Genomic DNA, 20,772 nt, shown 5'->3' with positions numbered 1-20,772 from the left:
TTGCAGGTTAGGTGTCGGTCGTTGAACGTTGAAGACTTTAAAAAATGAAGCCATTCCAAGGTACACAGGTTCGATTACTACCGTAGCCAGTTCTTAACCAATGATTCCTTACTGAATTACGTTCAGTTAGCAGCAGATTTAGCTTATCAGTCTTTTCGGGACTGTTGGCTCTGTCTACCAGCAAGGGATGTGAACGTGACTAAATACAAGAGAGCAGGGGAACATGACCTCTTATAATGTTGGTTTTTATGAATAACGGGTCTGTTTTATTTATATCTAACAGCAGCGTACACGCAAGCGGCAGAGCGTATGGTAAGTCACTACCCCAATTGCAACCTGCGTTTCTAATTCAATTAAAGCAATGTAAACTGCTTCCAATTTAAGAAAATAAGAATAATCCTCGTAATAAATAAACTATCTCTTTCTTCCTAATACTCGCTTCTCATCCCGACATTCTTCTTTAGTTATTGACGACCTTTATCATAAACGGCAAATTGTTTCTACTTTATAACTACAGATGACAATGCATATAAGCTGGGTAGGGCGGCAGCAGCGCGCACGCAAGCGGCAGAGTGTGAGGCAGCTCGCGATCTCCACTAGCGGCCTGCGCGCGCAGCTGCTCTAGACGCAGTTGGTTCTGTCGCTTCCATTTCGTCCTAAAAAACAAAGACGGGTAATGCGATAGAAGATTGACCAAAGTTGCTTTCACATAAAAATTGTAAAATGATTTAGATATTCTTTACATCTATGAGATATAAATGTAAAACTGTTCTTTCTGTTCTTTAAAATTTATCTCTCTAACACAAACTTATTCCTATTTATTCATCATGGATCATCGATAATCCTCAAGGTATCCTAATGGCCATATCGCGATCAAAACAGCAAACTCTTTCAGTACAAGTAAGTATACTTAGGCACATAAGTCACACGTTGGGCGCCAATTAATAAAAAATGTATGCGTGAACGCGACTCTGCGCCGGAGCGATATAAAATACTTTATTTTTCGCACATTTTCACTCACCTTCGATTTTGGTACCACGTCTTGACCTGGGTTTCACTAAGACTCAGAGCATCGGCCACGTCGCCTCTGTCAGCCACGCTCAAATACTTTTGACAACGAAACTTGCGCTCCAAGTACGCGAGCTGCGCATGCGTGAAGGCGGTGCGGCGCCGGCGCGGCTTGCGACCGCTGTTCGACGGAGCTGTCGGCCTTGATGATGATCGTTCTGTAGATGAAAAGAAAAATCGCTTAATAATTTATAAATTGACTTTGTTTTGTAAAATCGTGAAATAATTAAAAACATAACTTAGAAGGAGGCTCAAAAGTAGCAGAGACCTTTTTGAAAGTTAATCAGAATTATCATTTTTTTTTTAATAAGTTTAGTATTTTATTAATAGATTATATTTAGATAAAACTATATCACTGTTAAATATAACATGTATTATATTAGCAAGTTTAATGACACACGTAAGAAGAAAGTGATTCAGTTTTAGACGAAGTCCACTTTTTTATTTTCTTGTAATTAACTATGTCATAATTGTAATAAACTATTAACACAATTAAAAATTACCTGAATTATCTTGTGTCTCCCTTTGTGAACTTCCAGCTATCACCGACGCGGCGAATCCGGCCAAAAGTTGGGATTGAAACGAACCCTTCGACAGATCCATAGATCGACCATAAATACTTTCCGAAAAAGATCCAGGCATATTCCCAAAACCTGAACCTCCCTCGTGGCCATCTTCTTTATGACTATCTCTATCAGCGCGATACAAATGAAAGAGACCACTATCGTATAATTTGACGCGGTCTTCTGTTCTATTTTCAAATTCGTTTTCGTCCTCTTTAAACGGAGAATTGTAATTCGAACTAGACCTTCGATTATATTCAGTAGGAGATGATCTTTCGTCTTCCGTATCCTTTTTTGGGTAATCTTGGTTTGAGTCACAACTGTATTGGGCTTTTCTCGGGGTTGATGCTTCACTTCTGTTATCGCCAACTGATATATCGTCCTCAACGTCAGACGCTTCCAAGTTGTGGCTGCTTTCCGAATGGCATCTACCAGAATCTTTATTTTCATTGTGAACTGTGCCTAAAACATATTTAAAAAGTTCAAATAATCACCATTACGCCGTGCGTACTTCTGAAGATCTGATACACAATGTACATTAATCTACGATTTAGATTTAAGAGATCTATATTTGTAAATTGACGTCCGGTGAAAATGCTGCAGTGTAGTTTGTTCCGCCGCTTCTTCTACACATACGCTTTGGAAGCGGTAGTAGTTATAATTAGATTTAAGTGATTTGACGTCAATAAGTGATACCCTGTATGCAATTTTGAAGATAAATCTATTCTATTCTATTCTGATCTGGCCTGACTCCTTCTTAGGTGAAACGCCTATTACCACGATCCAAGAGTAGGTATATATGGTATTTCGAAGGACCAACTCCCGCCTGACCTCGTGGACCATGTTAAGTTATAGTTTATATAGATATCAGAAATGTTGTCAAATTATGTCAAATCATTAGGCCCCAAACGCCAAAGACCTTTGCCGAATAGGTTAAAACATCGCTTGACACTAAGACTTGACACTCCACAAACGGAGGACACACAAAGGCGGGAACGCGCATAAAGAGCTCAGTTTTAAAAAAGGAACGGCCATAGACACGAGTTTCTGCTCTAATTAATGCCTGGGGGCGTACCGTTTCGCTCTCGAGCAATTGAATGCGATCTCTGTGAATGGTGTTTTAGCGCGTCGAGAAAAATCTTGTCTATGGTATGTTGTGTCTTTTAATTTGCGTAAAAATGGTGAGGAGTGGGCATCCTGTATTGAAACCATAGACGTTTTTCAGCGTTCTGTAAATTTTTTACCGTCGGTAATGGCGTACGGTCCCGATTTACTTGTTATTTTGCGAGATATGGAGAGGGCCTCGAGTGTCTTTCTCGTTATAATTTTGCATTAATATGGTTTAGCCTACAGCCGTTGAGAGCTGCGGGAGATCTTAATATTTTCGCATGGGTATCCCCAACCAAAACATCGTTAAGAGATACTGGGTTATAAGAGCTTGGTATGACGCAGTAAATGAAAGATTTTGATTTGAAATGAGTGAAGTCAGAGTTTCTTATATAAACCGTTGTACTTTACTCACCTTTAGGTATATAATTCTGAAACTAATTGCCTTTTATTTTTCATATCAATATCTTAAGCCTGAATCAGTTTCCAAAACTATAGAATTGATTGAATTCTCTTTCCCATGGATGTCGTAAAGGGTGACTAAGGGAAAAGACATATTCATTACAGTTTTGAGCATCCTACTAATATTATAAATGCGAAAGTTTGTGAGTGTGTCAGGATGTCAGTATAGATGTTTGTTACTCTTTCACACAAATAATACTGAACCGATTACGATGAAATTTGGTATGTAGGTAGCTGAAGACCCAGAATATGGGATTAATTCCACGCGGACCAAGTCGCGGGCGGCCTCTAGTAATTAATAATATAAATTCCAAGTTACATGTTAACTGCGTGTGTGACGTAGTCTCTGCCTACCACTCGGGGGAATAGGCGTGATATCTGTATGTATGTATGCAAGAATAAATTTGAGTGTTATCCGACGGTTGGGCGTCATTTACAATGTTAATATCCGCCGCTAGCCACTTTATCCAGACTCACCTTGATATTAAAAAAGTATAATTAAGATAGATAATGCTTCTTGCCATCCGACTGTATTTCGTACAATAAATAAAAAAAAAAGTAATTTACTTACATTTTTAAAATCTTAGTGCCGTGTGATTCCCGGCACCAGTACAAAAAAGAATAGGACCACTCTATCTCTTTCCCATGGATGTCGTAAAAGACGACTAAGGGGTATGCTTACAAATTTGAGATTCTTTTTTTAGGCGATGGGCTAGCAACCTGTCACTATAATCTCAATTCCATCATTAAGCCAAATAGCTGAACGTGGCCGATTAGTCATTTCAAGACTGTTGGCTCTGTCTACCCGACAAGGGATATAGACGTGACCATATGTATGTATGTTTAGAATTTTAATTTTATTATTTTTCAATTAACGTAAAGAATTTGTTTTCAAAACGTTTTCAAAGTTTCTTTTGGTTTTTTTTTTCTATTTTCTAATACTTTTTATTCAATAAACCTTCCAAATACCTGCTACCTAATACAATTTGAGGGCGTATATTTGAGAGTCTTACAACATACATATTTCTTGTCGTGTCTAAAATACATTGAAGAAGGCTGACCCTCGCCACACGAGTAACTTTTAACGAGCACTTATCGCCTGCCAACCACCATTATAAAAATATATAACAAGTCATTCAGAACACAAGAAAGAAAAATATAATAATACTGAAAAATTATATCATAACAAAACGTAACTATATAAAAAGTACCTATACAGGGTGTCTGGTAAATCGCGTCACATATAAATGGAAGTGGAATAGTTATTTAAGCCCTCAAGGGTGAATAATTTTCCCCGTTTTTTTTTTCACATTTTCCATTATTTCTTTGCTCCTTATAGTTGCAGCGTGATGTTATATAGCCTAAAGCCTTCCTCGATAAATGGTCTATTCAACACAAAAATAATTTTTCAATTCAAACCAGTAGTTCCTGAGATTATTATTCCTGATATTAGTATAGAAAGTAAATCATGAAAACGCTTAACTTTATAAAATAAAAGGACAAACAAAATCATATATTTTTAATGTTTATCAATGATGAATGGACATTACAAATTAATCAAGCAATCAAAAATACAATCACACAAAAATATTGCAACATGCTGGCGAAATAAATCATTCATATTTCGAACGAAATTGAAAAAAAGTCGTACACGCACGTTATGTCGCGTGGCGAACGCGTGCGCGCACGAGTGGCGTCTCGCTGAGTTCGAGAGCATATGCAATTTATGCAACGCGGCGATTGAGTAGCGATTGGTAGCTATTGGTAATTAATGATGCCACAATCGCTCCTTGATTTCATCTTTGTCCGCGGTGACTTTGGTTCAAGTGATCGGAATAGAGATCTACACTTTAAATTTGAATAATTAATAGTTTAGATTTTTTTTATTTTGCCAAATTTAGAATGGTGGTTGTTAAGTAATTTAAGTAGTATTCGCCTTATGGATTACTTTTTCAATGTACCAACCAAGATTCTTAGTCGCCTTTTACGACATCCACAGGAAAGAGATGGAGTGGCCCTATTCTTTTTTGCAATTAGTGCTGGGAACCACACGGCTGTAATTGGACCTTATTCCAAACAGTGTAAGAGTCCCTGGAGAATACAGAAGTCAGACGTCGTTTCTTGTGAAAATGTGACTTACTCAGTCTAGTGTTGCGCTCATATGTGAACCCTAGGCTCCTCTGCGGACGGTTCAAATCAGGTTTATGGCTAAGATACCATTAAAATGTTTAAAAATGTGCCGTGTGGTCCCCGGCACCAATATAAAAAAGAATAGGACCACTCCAGCTCTTTCCCATTGATGTCGTAAAAGGCGACTAAAGGATAGGCTTACAAACTTGGGATTTTTTTTCTAGGCGTTGTGTTAGCAACCTGTAACTATTTGAATCTCAATTCTACCGTTAAGCCAAATAGCTGAACGTGTCCTATCAGTCTTTTCAAGACTGTTGGCTCTGTCTACCCCGCAAGGGATATAGACGTGACCATATGTATGTATGTATGTATACCATAAAAATATGTAAAATTGGTTACTTTATAAAACAAAATTATATGCAGGCTGAGACTCCGTCTTCAGACTTGCCACAATCAACAAAGCTCTTTGGTTTCGGGTAGGTACTCTTGACCTGACCTGACTTTACGCCAGGACCACCTCCTGATTTGATCATGGTACGTTCGTTTAGGCCTTCCCTGTCAACAGTTCAATGAGAACCATACTCTCCTTGTATATTAGCTTATAAAAAAATATCCATTCTTCTTTGTTTTTAGTAATTTTAAAGGGAATTTTTGACGTCGTTTGGTGCCGTGTGGTTCCCGGCACAAATAAAAAAAGAATAGGACCACTCCATCTCTTTCCCATGGATTTCTTAAAAGGCTACAAAGGGATATGCTATTAAAATTGTGATTCTTCTTTTAAGCGATGGGCTAGCAACCTGTCAGTATTTGAATCTCAATTCTATCATTAAGCCAAACAGCTGAACGTGGCCTATCAGTCTTTTCAAGACTGTTGGCTCTGTCTACCCCGCAAGGAATGAATCAGACGTGATTATATGTATGTATGTATGTAATTTTTGACTTTAACGAACGAGGTATCGATCAACGGTGACTAAGGGCAGGGTGTGATACTAAAGGGCTCAGCAGGAGACTTCGCTTTTGTGTGTGTGTGTTTATATTCGTGCTCTAGTGTTGAAAGCAAAGAAAACTCCTAAACAACCTTCGAATCCATATAATTGAAGCGCGAATCTGTTCACATCACCAGAGGCGACTAAGAATAATAAAAGTTAAAATTTTAAAGGTTTTTTTTCAAAATAAACAACAACTATAAACTTGCCGAGTGGTTCCCGGCACCTATATAAAAATGTATAGGACCACTCCATCTCTTTCCCATGGATTTCTTAAAAGGTGACTAAGAGATAAGACAATAACCTTGGGATTCCTCTTTTAAGCGATGTGCTAGCAACCTGTCACTATTTGAATCTCAATTCTATCATAAAAGCAAACAGCTCATTAAGTCTTCTTGTTGTCACATGTCTACCTCGCAAGGGTTATCGACGTGATTATAGGTTATGTTACGATTTAATATTTGACAATATAAAATCTACGAAAAATAAACTAAAAACAATATATATATAGGTATATGAGAAATCAGTAATTTGAAGTGCGGGGTGTCGTTTTAAAGAGCTCAGCGGGATATCTCGCTAATTTGTGACTGTCTGCTGTTTCTGAGGATTGGGGCGACTATTGGAGTGTTTTATCCTTTAATGGGTGAAAAGATTTCTTAATTCTCTATTTATACGTATGCATTTTGAAACGTTCAAATTTTTGTTATTAATTTGCGTAATATAATCACATCCCTTGCGGGGTAGACAGAGCCAGCAGTTTTGAAAGGCCTCGTTCAGCTGTTAGGCTTGATGATAGAATTGAGATTCAAATAGTGACAGGTTGCTAGCCCATCGCCTAAAAATAGAATCCCAATTTTATAAGCCTATCCCTTAGCGGCCTTTAACGACATCCATGGGAGAGAGATGGAGTGGTCCTATTCATTTTTATATTAGTGCCGGGAAACACACTGCACTTCTCAATAATTGTTGGTGTCAATTAAGATTAATTTGTTAGTGCGTTTTGTGATCGGTGTGGAATTGAGTGACAAGATAAGAAACAGCGTGATAAAAGAGTGTTGTGTTGTGAAAGAAGATATAGTAACAGGAATAGAAAAGGGTATGTTAAGATGGTTTGGTCATGTAGAGAGGATGAATGAAAGCAGGTGGACTAAGCAGATATACAAGGAGAGTGTGGAAGGAAAGGTAATAGGAAGGCGTAGACGAACGTACATTGATCAAATTAAGGACGTCCTGGCAAAGGGTTAGGTCAAGAGTACCCGAAACCGCCGAGCTTGCATGAAGAGAGTTATGAATGTGGATGAAGCGAAAGAAGTATGTAGAGATCGTGGTAAATGGAATGATGTAGTCTCTGCCTACCACGCCGGGAAAACCCGTGATTTTATGCATGTATGTATTGTTTGTGTTATAACTAACAACTTCTATACGGACGGTCAACCAGGAATTTTGAAAGAGTCCAAATGTCTACAACAAAAATTCTGGACTGGCAATTCTGGCGCATGAAAACCAGGTGTCACGACCCCAAAAAAATAATGATAGGCAAAAGGAACAGAGAAGAGTAACTGTTTTGTAATTTGTTATATTTATTTTTATGTGCAATTAAGAGTTTACAAACAAACAAACAAGAATTGTAGGTGTCATAAAAAAATTAACGAAACCAAAAGATTAGACGTGCCACCCGGCACCAATAGAAAAAACAATAGAACCAGTCCATCTATGGATGTCGTAAATGGCGACCAAGGGATAGGCTTATAAACTTAGGTTTCTTCTTTTAGACGATGGGCTAGCAACCTGCCACTATTTGAATCTCAATTCCATCATGAAGCCAAACAGCTGAACGTAGCCTATCAGTCTTTTCAACTCAGCCTCTGTCTACCCCGAGAGGAATATAGACGTATATGTATGTATGTGTGAAAATTGGCTAAAATTAAAAAAAAATGTACACCACACGTTCGCAAAAATAACAAAAAAACACTACTCTATTCATGAAAATTCATTAGGCACATTACATAGTCAAGTTTGAAAATTAGGTCCTAATGTATGCACCTACATGCAGCCTGCGGAAGGCTGGCAGATTGCCTGCTTATTACCCGTGTGGACGGGCCCTTAGACACGTATCCTGCTAATTTTGTGCACCGCAGACTTAGTTTGAATATTCATCGGCACTAATGTACCCGAAACCGCCGAACTTGCATGGAGTGAGTTATGAATGTGGATGAACCGAAAGAAGTATGCAGAGATCGTGGCAAGTGGACAGATAGGAAACTATAAAAGAAGTCGTGGCGACATTTCTACGCACACAAATCACAACAACCAATCACGCCACGCTATCTAAATCGCGCAAGCAAAGATTTCACGGATTGGGGCATATATATACAATCTCCGACACAACATCGTCTGTCGTGGGGTTCCTCAGGCATCACACCTAGCCTGGCGGAAGATCTACCCTTTGGTACTACCTTTTGGTTGACGGTCGAAACGAATCTTCGCTCCTGCTATAAAATGTTAAGCTTGTGTTAATATATCCGATGATAATAATCTAAATTTAAAATGTTATATTGGGTTGAGCAAAATTAAAACTAAAAGTACCTAGGTACTACTTATATTATGGAAGAAGAAATTGCTGACTTTTAAACTTTTCAAATACCTACCTACACTATAAGGTCATTGCCCGTTAAGGGCTTATGAGTAGCTTTACGATTGCTACGCCGTAGAGGTCTACGAGAACGCTACGCCGTAGAGGCCTACGTGAACGGTACGTCGTAGGGAGCTACGCCGTACGACTGCTACGCCGTAGAGGTCTACACTTCTCTGGTGCTACGCCGTTAACGCCTACGATACATCTTAACAATTTTTATTTCATATAATATTATTAAATACATAATTGCATTAATAATTCATTTGTTTTTTCTTAATAATGTGTCGCTACTCATTTTCATCCTACTTTCAATAATAATAATAAATACAGGAAATAATAGTAATATAGAGAATAATTGTATCGTACATTGGATTCTTCTTTTAGACGATGCGCTAGCAGAATAGAATAGAATGGATTTATTTTCAAAATTGGATACAAGGTATCACTTATTGACGTCACATCACTTAAATCTAATTATAACTACTACCGCTTCCAAAGCACATGTGTAGAAGAAGCGGCGGAACAAACTACACTGCAGCATTTTCATCGGACGTCAATATACAAATATAGATCTCTTAAATCTAAATCATGGACGAATCACTATTTGAATCTCAATTATATCATTAAGCCAAACAGCTGAGCGTGGCCTATCAGACTATTGGCACCGTCTACCCCGCAAGGGATAAAGATGCGATTATATGTTTGTATGCATAATGAATTAACTCAAAGACAAATGGACCGATTTGCCCAGAGACACGCACATTCACCAAATCAGCTATTAACATGATCCAATATAAGTCAGAGAGTTATGAATGTGGATGAAGCGAAGGATGTATGCAGAGATCGTGGCAAGTGGAAAGAGGTAGTCTCTGCCTACCCCTCCGGGAAAGAGGCGTGATTTTATGTATGTAATATGAGTCAGGGTCCCCTGAATATGTTGAGTCAGACGGGAGTAACCTCGTGTGACATTCTGACCTCTTTCCGAATCACAAAATCCAGGATCATCTCATCAGAGAGGCGAGGAAGAATTATTTATTTATTTAGGTCCGCAAACGATTACACTCATAAAACTTTATTCTCGTTCCCGGCGGGAGCGGTATGCGGTCTGCTGAAAGCCGCTTTGCGACGATGAATGTAAGAGGAGGAATGAAGGATAAGATTGAGGAAGTATGCCAGATGATGGATGAAAGACGTTTGGATGTGTTGTGCGTGAATGAAACGAAGCGGAAAGGATGCGACGCGACGCAGCACGGCCCTTACACGGCGTATTGGTCTGGAATTTCCAGTACCAGCCGAGGCTGTCAAGGGGTCGGTCTAATTCTTTCTGCACGAATGGCTGAGTGCGTGAATGAGTATGAGTGTGTCAGCCCTCGTCTTCTATGGATTAGGCTGAAAGTTGGAATCACTCGGATCTTCGTTCTAGGTGTTTATGCACCGTGGGATGTGGGTTCGAGGGGTACAACATCAGCAAAAAGCGAAAACGAGGAGTTCTGGAATAGTGTAAGAGAAGTATTGAAAGTTACCAAGCCAAATGAGAAGATTATTATGTTAGGTGATTTTAATGGATGGGTGGGTGTAAAGCGTGATGGATATGAAAAGGTGCTTGGTGCGTTTGGTGACGAAAAGGTGAATGATAATGGAAGAAGTGTATTAGAAATTTGTCTAGAGTGGGATCTTTTTGTGTCGAACTCAGTGTTTCAACATAAAGAGATCCACACCTACACAAGAGTGGAAGGTATTTTAAAAAGTATGATAGACTTTGTGATTGTAGATGAAAGATTGAAGAACAAAGTGCTGGATACCCGTGCATATCGCGGTGCTGGCATTGACTCGGACCATTTACTGGTGATATCCCGGATAAGGGGTATCTTCAATCGCTGGCGGCACAGGGTAAGGGAGCAAACCAGCGCTTTGGAAAGAGTAAAAGTAGAAAATTTGCAAGATATGGATGTAGGTAAGAAGTATATTAATAGACTGAAGGATGAATTTGAAGATTTAGAGGAAATGAGCGATATTGAAGATGGATGGAAGGAATTTAAAGAAAGAATTGTGAAAGTAGCTGTTGAAGTGTGTGGTGTAAGTAGAAGAAGGAAAGGAAAAAATCACAAAAATGCGTGGATGAGTAAAGATGTGCAAGAACTTGTGCGATTAAAGAAGAAAGCATGGCTGGATTTGTTAGCAGCAAAAGCTAACTTAAGAATGCAAGAGGTTATAGATGAAGATGTGAATGAAGCACGTAAGGAATATAAGAAAATGAAAGATTTGGTTAAGAAAGCTGTGATTAGAAAGAAAGAAGAGTATAAAGAGGATTTTGATAAAAGGCTATCAGAAGACTTTCAGTCAAATCTGAAAGTATTCTGGAAATCCGTAAGGTCAGCCCGAGGAAATACTATAACCAGAGAGCTGACTAGGATCAGATGCCAGGATGGTAGCGTTGTGAAAGGAGAAGAATGTGTACTAAAGATATGGAAGGACTATTTTGAAAGTTTATTTGAAAAAAAGGAAGGAAATAAGAAAGATTTCTGCTATAGCGAAGAAAAAGAGAATGAGATGGAAGGCGAAATTGAAATGTTCGAAATTGTGGAAGCACTTAAGAGTATGAAAGCGGGAAAGGCTGCTGGGTGTGATAGAGTGTCGGTCGAGATGCTTAAAGCAGGAAAAGGCGTAGTAGCTAGTCAGTTGTACTGCCTTTTCAATTTGTGTTGGAGAAGCGGCCGAGTACCAAAAGATTGGTGTAAGGCTGTTATCGTGCCACTTTACAAAGGAAAAGGGTCACAGCTGGACTGCAAAAATTATCGTGGTATAAGCCTGCTTAGCGTCGTCGGCAAATTGTATGCTAAGGTATTGATTAATAGAGTCAGGAATGAAACTGATGACAAAATATGGGATGCTCAAGCGGGATTTCGAAAGGGAATGGGATGTACTGATCAGGTCTTTTCCTTGCGGTGCATAGCCGAAAAGTTTTTGGCCAAGAGTCAAAAAGTCTATTGCACATTCGTAGATCTGGAAAAGGCCTATGACAGAGTTGAGAGGAATGAATTGTGGTCAGCACTTTCTATGCATGGGGTGAGCAGTCTCTTAATACGAGCACTGAAATCCTTATATGAGGATTCGAGTGCTTGTGTCAGGATAAACGGAGCGCACACTGAGTGGTTTAAGATTGAGAAAGGCGTTAGGCAAGGATGTGTTGCGTCACCGTGGCTGTTCAACCTATTTATGGATAGCTGTTTGACAGATTTGAAAGAGTCTAAAAGTGGATTAAGGATGAATGAGTTACTCGTCAAATGTCTGCTCTATGCCGACGATCAGGTTATACTGGCGTCATCAGCGGAGGAGTTACAGGAGATGGTAAACTGTATGCATGAAGCTTTAAAAGAGAAAGGAATGAAAGTGAACGTAAGTAAAACTAAAACACTGGTTTTTGAAATGGAGAAAGAAATGACAGCATGTAATATTTTGATTGGAGGAGAAAAAGTGGAGCAAGTGAAAGAGTTTGTATATCTAGGATCAAAGTTTACATCAGATGGCAAGTATGATAGTGATATTGAAAGGAGAGTGAACGCGGGGAACATGGTGAATGGAGCTTTGCATGCCTTTATGAGCAGTCAGAAACTATCCAAAAAGGCTCGACTGGCTGTGCACAGGGGCGTGTTGGTCCCGACATTAATGTATGGGAGTGAAAGTTGGGTATGGCAAAAGAAGCATGAAAGCAGAATAAATGCAGTGGAAATGAGAGCGTTAAGGAGTATGATGGGTGTGAAATTGAGTGACAGGATAAGGAACAGCGTGATAAGGGAATGTTGTGATGTGAAAGAAGATGTAGTTACAGGAATAGAAAAGGGTATGTTAAGATGGTTCGGTCATGTGGAGAGGATGAATGAAAGCAGGTTGACTAAGCAGATATACAAGGAGAGTGTGGAGGGAAAGGTCGGAGTGGGAAGACCTAGACGAACGTATCTTGATCAAATTAAGGACGTCCTGGTAAAGGGTCAGGTCAAAAGTACCCGAAACCGCCGAGCTTGTATGAAGAGAGTTATGAATGTGGACGAAGCGAAAGAAGTATGCAGAGATCGTGGCAAGTGGAAAGAGGTAGTCTCTGCCTACCCCTCCGGGAAAGAGGCGTGATTTTATGTATGTATGTATGTATAAAACTTTATCTAGATCGACAACATAATGTTATTTCTAAAAGCGCAACCAACAACGCTATCCACAGATTTCATACATACATACATACATATGATCACGTCTTTATCCCTTACGGGGTAGACAGAGCCAACAGTCATAAAAAGACTGATAGTCCACGTTTTCAGACATATTATGTTTGACGACGTTAAGTCAGGTTTACTTCTTTCTTTCTTTCTCTATTCGGGCCCGGGCGGAGGCGGCGTGACGAATTAAACAAAGACAATTTCACAATAATATCCATACTTAAATAATAAAGAGAAAAATTTATTATGTATTTTTTGTATTAATTTTAATTTACTCAAAAAACGACTTCACTTATTTGACGATATTTGGCACAAAGACCTGATAAACATAAGCTTTTTTTCGGGAATTCCCACGGAAGCAAAGCATTGCACATACATACATACATATGGTCACGTCTATATCCCTTGCGGGATACACAGAGCCAACAGTCCTGAAAAGACTGATAGGCCACGTTCAGCTGTTTGGCTTAATGATAGAATTGAGATTCAAATAGTGACGGGTTGCTAGCCCATCGCCTAAAAGCAGAATCCCAAGCTTATAAGCCTATCCCTTAGTCGCCTTTTACGACATCCATGGGAACGAGATGAAGTAGTCCTATTCTTTTTTTATTGGTGCCAGGAACCACACGGCACTTTATTGGTGGCATACGTTTTTATTTTCATCAAAATCAGACGAGCTGTTTAAAATTTACGACGTCACAAACATACATACAAAAAAAAAGTTTTGCCCCAAGCAGATTATGTAGATAGACCTCGCTCACTTCGCTTGCTCGGTCAATTACATACATACATATCACGTCTATATCCCTTGCCGGGTAGACAGAACCAACAGTCTTGAAAAGACTGAATGGCCACGTTCAGCTATTTGGCTTAATGATAAAATTGAGATCCAAATAGTGACCGGTTGCTAACCCATCGCCTAAAAATAGAATCCCAAGTTTGTAATCTTATCCCTTAGTCGTCTTTTACGACATCCATAGGAAAGAGATGGAGTGGTCCTATTCTTTTTTGTACTGCCGGGAACCACACGGCACAATTAAATTAATTAAAGTAAATCAATTAAATAATAATATTTAAGACTGACATACCCGGCACAGCTGCGATTGGTCTCAGCACGTCTCCAAGAAGATCCTTGATCAGGAACGACTTGTGGCTGTCCTGCATCCTGGATTCCATCACTGAGGTGTCACAAGCAACCTCTTACTGGTGTCACTTTGGTCACAAAAACCTTTTATTGCTGTCACTCTGGTCACAAAAACCTCTTATTGTTATCACAAAAGGAATCTTTTTGCTACTAATGTGTCATTCTACTCTCACAAAAAATCTTTTTATGTTATTCATCACTTGTATGTGTTTTAGGTAAATGTTGGTGCGTGTTTAACAACTTTTTAGTATAAGAAAAGTATAAGAAATATTATTTTTCTATTGATAGTCTAGTAACGTGAACTTGTAAAGTTTTTTTATAAGACAAGAGAACTTTAATTTGTCTTTATTTTCGATTTAAGCTTTCACATGTTATCGATGATTTATTTCACATTTTAACACCTTTTTTTTTGTTTTGTGACATCAAAACTATTTGTTTAATGTTGTAAACGAAAATGATTTTTAGTTTGTAAAAAGTTATAATCAAAATTAACATCAATTACTTTGGTTAAGATATTTATGAATTTATTTTATTAATATTATTATTAAACTGATACTAAACACTCGAATATTAATCTATTATTCAAAAATTTACGATCCGATGCATCGCGCGCATCAAAAATGACTGTACGCCATATTAAAAAAAAAAATTCGCAGCTCAATCGCGAAAATCTTTTCATTTAACTACGCCCTGCCCCTCGCCGGCGTTACATACATTTTCTTGCGGTTTCGGTCCAAAATACCGCTTAAACGGAGCTTAAATCGGCATTTAGCATGCGCAGTGGTACGCGGGCGGAGTCTCCGGTCCCTCCCTTGAGCTCCCGACCAATAAACGCTGGGGAAAAGTTTTATAGTTGAGTGAATTCTAAAGCACGCATCGAGTCGAAAGCTGGTTATTGAGTTGGTTTTTTAAAAGACCACTTTCAATGTAAATCGGAAAGTTAGCGGGTAAGAGGTTGCCCGCGGATCCCCAATTAAATTGATAGCAGGTCGCCGAGTAGCGTACGGGTGACCGGGGACTATTTTAAGTAGGTATTTATTTGGGTTTATTTTTACGTTGAACATATAGTTTGTTTAGTTAGATTTACATTTGATGATTTACTGATGTTATTATGGTGGCAATAAGTATAATCTGTGCGCTCGAGTTTTTCCAGTAAAATATACGATAAACAAAAGTTAATTACCAAGTTGGCAGCAACTATTTGAAGGCGGTTTAGTTTCAGTCAAGGTTACTTAAAAAATACATCGTAAAATTTTTGATAAGTTATCTTCTGCAATTATATATATGTGTATAAATATTATTTATTTACGAGTAATTATGTGCAGCACTGGAAGTGCAGACTCCGCCGTATAACCGCGCGAGGAACTCCCGCCGTCGCTTGGGTAAAACAAGTAATAACTTAAAAATCTTATTCTAACTTATATGTAGTGTCCGACCGAAGGTCTATTTTTGGCCGAAGCCGAAGCCGAAGCCGATTAATCGGCTATCGCCACAACCTTCGGCCGAAGCCGAAGCCGAAGCCGAAGGTTTATATTCTCTCAGCACTCAGTAATTACATACATACATACATAAAATCACGCCTCTTTCCCGGAGGGGCAGGCAGAGACTACCTCTTTCCACTTGCCACGATCTCTGCATAGTTCCTTCGCTTCATACACATTCATAACTCTCTTCATACAAGCTCGGCGGTTTCGGGTACTTTTGACCTGACCTTTTACCAGGACGTCCTTAATTTGATCAAGATACGTTCGTCTAGGTCTTCCCACTCCGACCTTTCCCTCCACACTCTCCTTGTATATCTGCTTAGTCAACCTGTTTTCATTCATCCCCTCCACATGACCGAACCATCTCAACATACCCTTTTCTATTCCTGTAACTACATCTTCTTTCACATCACAGCATTCCCTTATCACGCTGTTCCTTATCCTGTCACTCAATTTCACACCCATCATACTCCTTAACGCTCTCATTTCCACAGCATTTATTCTGCTTTCATGCTTATTTTGCCATACCCAACTTTCACTCCCATACATTAATGTCGGGACCAACACGCCCCTGTGCACAGCCAGTCGAGCCTTTTTGGATAGTTTCTGACTGCTCATAAAGGCATGCAAAGCTCCATTCACCATGTTCCCCGCGTTCACTCTCCTTTCAATATCACTATCATACTTGACATCTGATGTAAACTTTGATCCTAGATATACAAACTCTTTCTTGCTCAACTTTTTCTCCTCCAATCAAAATATTACATGATGTCATTTCTTTCTCCATTTCAAAAACCAGTGTTTTAGTTTTACTTACGTTCACTTTCATTCCTTTCTCTTTTAAAGCTTCATGCATACAGTTTACCAACTCTTCCGCTGATGACGCCAGTATAACCTGATCGTCGGCATAGAGCAGACATTTGACGAGTAACTCATTCATCCTTTATCCACTTTCAGACTCTTTCAAATTTGTCCAACAACTATCCATAAATAGGTTGAACAGCCACGGTGACGCCACACATCCTTGCCTAACGCCTTTCTCAATCTTAAACCACTCAGTGTGCGCTCCGTTTATCCTGACACAAGCACTCGAATCCTCATATAAGGATTTCAGTGCTCGTATTAAGAGACTGCTCACCCCATGCCTAGAAAGTGCTGACCACAATTCATTCCTCTAAACTCTGTCATAGGCCTTTTCTAGATCTACGAATGTGCAATAGACTTTATGACTCTTGGCCAAAAACTTTTCGGCTATGCACCGCAAGGAAAAGACCTTATCAGTACATCCCATTCCCTTTCGAAATCCCGCTTGAGCATCCCATATTTTGTCATCAGTTTCATTCCTGACTCTATTAATCAATATCTTAGCATACAATTTGCCGACGACGCTAAGCAGGCTTATACCACGATAACTTTTGCAGTCCAGCTGTAACCCTTTTCCTTTGTAAAGTGACACGATAACAGCCTTACACCAATCTTTTGGTACTCGGCCGCTTCTCCAACACAAATTGAAAAGGCAGTACAACTGTCTAGCTACGACGCCTTTTCCTGCTTTTAGCATCTCGACCAACGCTCTATCATACCCAGCAGCCTTACCCGCTTTCATACTCTTAAGTGCTTCCACAATTTCGAACATTTTAATTTCGCCTTCCATCTCATTCTCTTTTTCTTCGCTGTAGCAGAAATCTTTACTACCTGATTTACCTACTGGTAAAAAATAATGATTTGATTTCTTTATTATGTAATTGAATTACAGTAATTCACAAATTAAAGGGTCAGGTCAAAAGTACCCGAAACCGCCGAGCTTGTATGAAGAGAGTTATGAATGTGGACGAAGCGAAAGAAGTATGCAGAGATCGTGGCAAGTGGAAAGAGGTAGTCTCTGCCTACCCCTCCGGGAAAGAGGCGTGATTTTATGTATGTATGTATGTATGTAATTCACAAATTACAATTAGACCAATCAGTCTTTGTTTTACTCGACTAGACCAAAACTAGACTAATAAATAAAATAAACAAACACTAACTTCTAAATGTGATATTTTGACAGGGACTCCCCGTCACCTCATGACTTTCGTAACAGTTCGTTCAATCTCGACGGTCGCTCGGACCTTCGGCGAAACCTTCGGCTTCGGTCGGGTTTTGGGCCGAAGCCGAATGTTACGCCGAAGGTGGATTTTTTGGCCGAAGGTGGCCGAAGCCGAAGCCGAAGCCGAAGCTTCGGTCGGACACTACTTATATGCTACCAAAAAGGTTCCACTCAGTTATGACGCTGGTTTTCAAAGTAAAATCTTTTAGATGGTTCTACGTAAAATGACATAAACAAGGAAAAATTCAACAGTCTCTTTGTGCAATTAAATATTTAAATGGCTTTAAATTAAATATAAATTAACATATACGGGACAAATTACACTGACTGGGTTAGCCTCGAAGTAAGTTTGAGACTTGTGTTACGAGATACTAACTCAACGATATTATATTTTATAATAAATACTTATACAGATAAACATCCAAGACCCAGGCCAATCAGAAAAACTCCCAAAGGTTGACTGGAAGAGATTGCATTAGCGGTAAGTCCGCCTTTGTACCATCTCTATCTGTTTTGTATGTTTTGCTCTTATGGTGCGATAAAGAGTTTTATCTATCTATCTATGTATTAATAAACTAAACGAAAGAGTGAGTCGTCAGACAGGTTTATAATTTACCAATTTTTTTAGCATCAGAACGACCGAACGACTAAATATTTGACGATTTTTTTGCCTGTATTTTTGTAACAAATATTATTTCGAAATATATATGTAGATTCTATCATTAAGCCAAATAGCTGAACGTGGCCATTCAGTCTCTTCAAGACTGTTGGCTCTGTCTACCCCGCAAGGGATATAGACGTGACCATATGTATGTATATATGTAGATATATATTCATACACATTTACCTCTCATCCAATACTTTTTATTATAGTTACTCTTACTCGGATCCGAGAAACTTATTTGCTGTCGTAATGTTTAGATACAACTATCGGAAACTCCTGGATGCACTTTTTTCAAACTCTCGCCACATTTACAAGATGATAATTACTAATTATTCATTAACATCGCGTTTTGTGATTAAGCACTTTTTTGCTTGCGTTACCTTTTCATGCTAACCATACGATTACGGGTACTCCTAACAACTTCCTTTTGCAAGATATTCGAAATGAGGTCCTTAAAAGTTCGACGATGCCTTATAAAATACCTTTTGCTTAGTCTGCCCTCGTCCATTCTCTCCTCACGTCCAAACCATCTCAACATACTCTTTAAAATTTTGGTCACCACGGCTGTAGGTCTGAATTTCAACAGAAAATTATTTTGACAGGGTCTCAATGTTTCACTACACACATATCTCGTAATTTAATAAAAAATATTATATTTGGAGTTAATATTTATAAGTAGTTTAAGTTAAAGTATAAGTAGTAGTACTTTAAGTATAAGTAGTTTAGTTTTACTTAAAAAAAGATAACTAGATAATTAAATTAGGTATTAAAACACATAGGTATTATAATCATATTCGATAACATTATGCATGTTAGGAAAATCTTAGACTCTTTCAAAAAAGTAGGTGAATGTACTAGTAGATCACTGCGGAGCAATTATAAGTTGTCGAACCCAGCGCATCGGCTGGCTAAGGTAGGGAAATCGTTTCTGATTAATTGTTTAAGATTTTATAATAAATAACCAAAAAGTGTTCTTGAAATGAATTATAGTAAATTCAAAAACTACATTAAAGATGAGCTTTGTAGGAAAGCTTATTACAGTACGGAGGATTATATTAATGATAAACATGTGTGGCCCGAGCTTGACATAATGGCCTCTTAAATGCTTGTACATTTTTGACATGGTGTTGACATAATTTGTACAGTGTGTACATATTTTATTTTATCTTTATCTTTATTTATTTGACGAAATATTCGTATTGAAATAACTAGTTCTACATTCATGTTTTTAATGAAGACAATGTGCTTTTGTCCATGATTTAGATTTAAGAGATCTATATTTGTAAATTGACGTCCGATGAATGCAGTGTAGTTTGTTCCGCCGCTTCTTCTACACATGCGCTTTGGAAGCAGTAGTAGTTATAATTAGATGTAAGTGATGTGACGTCAATAAGTGATACCTTGTATCCAATTTTGAAAATAAATCTATTCTATTCTTTCTACCATTAAACGATAAAGTTATACAGTTTCAGTCCTTGCGGAGGCAGAAAATTAATAAAATGTTGAAAAAAAAAGCATTTTAAAATAAATATAAATGATAAGAAGTATTTAATTGATACTATGATATCTAATAATAAAAAATAAATTGAATGTCAATATTTCTATCGTTTAAAAACTCGTCCAGTGTACCTATATTAAAAAAAATATCTATTCGAGAGCACTGCTTATGTTGTACTTTTCTCAAGTGTTCTCTCTTTTATAGGACAGGCTGTAGGTAAAACCCACTTTTCCGGAATAGTGATGACATTTGCTATGATGATGACATTTATAGGGAAAAAGACGTGGGATAAGGGAAATAGGTAAAATCAAAGACGATATAGCCAAATAGATTATATTAACATACAAATGATCGAAACCTATTGTTCTACAACGGTGAGAATTGTATCATGCTCTTAATGTCCTTTAGAATTACTTCCATGAACCCGCGGTAGGAAGGCGGTTGACTCTGTTGACAAATACATAAGATTAATTGATATACATTCAGTCAAAAAGTATCGGGAATGGATTATTTATTTATGGTTCCAAATTCAAATTTTTGTTTTTTTTGTTGTTGTTAGATTGGCACAACTGTTTTCCATTTTGGCGCGGAGTTTGAGTTGCATCTGTTGTTTACTTTAAATACAGTGCTATTTTTAGTTATATCATATCTAGTGTGTATTGCTAATTTCATAATGGATAAAAACATCGAACAAAGAGTTTGTCTTAAATTTTGCATTGCCAATGGAATATCGTGTT

General features: G+C 38.3%; 2 protein-coding genes across 2 annotated transcripts in view; both read right to left on the bottom strand.

Annotated features, from left to right (window-relative positions):
- Positions 1-511: 511 nt before the first annotated feature.
- On the bottom strand, positions 512-14,335 carry LOC106132900 (NK1 transcription factor-related protein 1-like). The gene is made up of 4 exons (XM_013332472.1): positions 14,225-14,335; positions 1,572-2,082; positions 1,022-1,226; positions 512-656 (listed from the first exon to the last, which is right to left on the bottom strand). The coding sequence occupies exons 1-4, from the start codon at positions 14,333-14,335 to the stop codon at positions 512-514; spliced, it is 972 nt and encodes a 323-aa protein (XP_013187926.1).
- A 6,019-nt stretch (positions 14,336-20,354) lies between these two features.
- LOC106132901 (nuclear pore complex protein Nup205) overlaps positions 20,355-20,772 on the bottom strand; it is a 38,044-nt gene continuing 37,626 nt past the window's right edge. The window contains exon 37 of the mRNA XM_060954686.1: positions 20,355-20,482. Coding sequence (XP_060810669.1) covers positions 20,402-20,482 — 81 coding nt within the window. The 3' untranslated portion in view covers positions 20,355-20,401. The remainder of the gene's footprint in view (positions 20,483-20,772) is intronic.

The sequence above is a fragment of the Amyelois transitella genome, chromosome 4, assembly GCF_032362555.1.
Source record: "Amyelois transitella isolate CPQ chromosome 4, ilAmyTran1.1, whole genome shotgun sequence".
Taxonomy (NCBI): domain Eukaryota; kingdom Metazoa; phylum Arthropoda; class Insecta; order Lepidoptera; family Pyralidae; genus Amyelois; species Amyelois transitella.
This window is presented reverse-complemented; position numbering and strand designations above follow the sequence as displayed.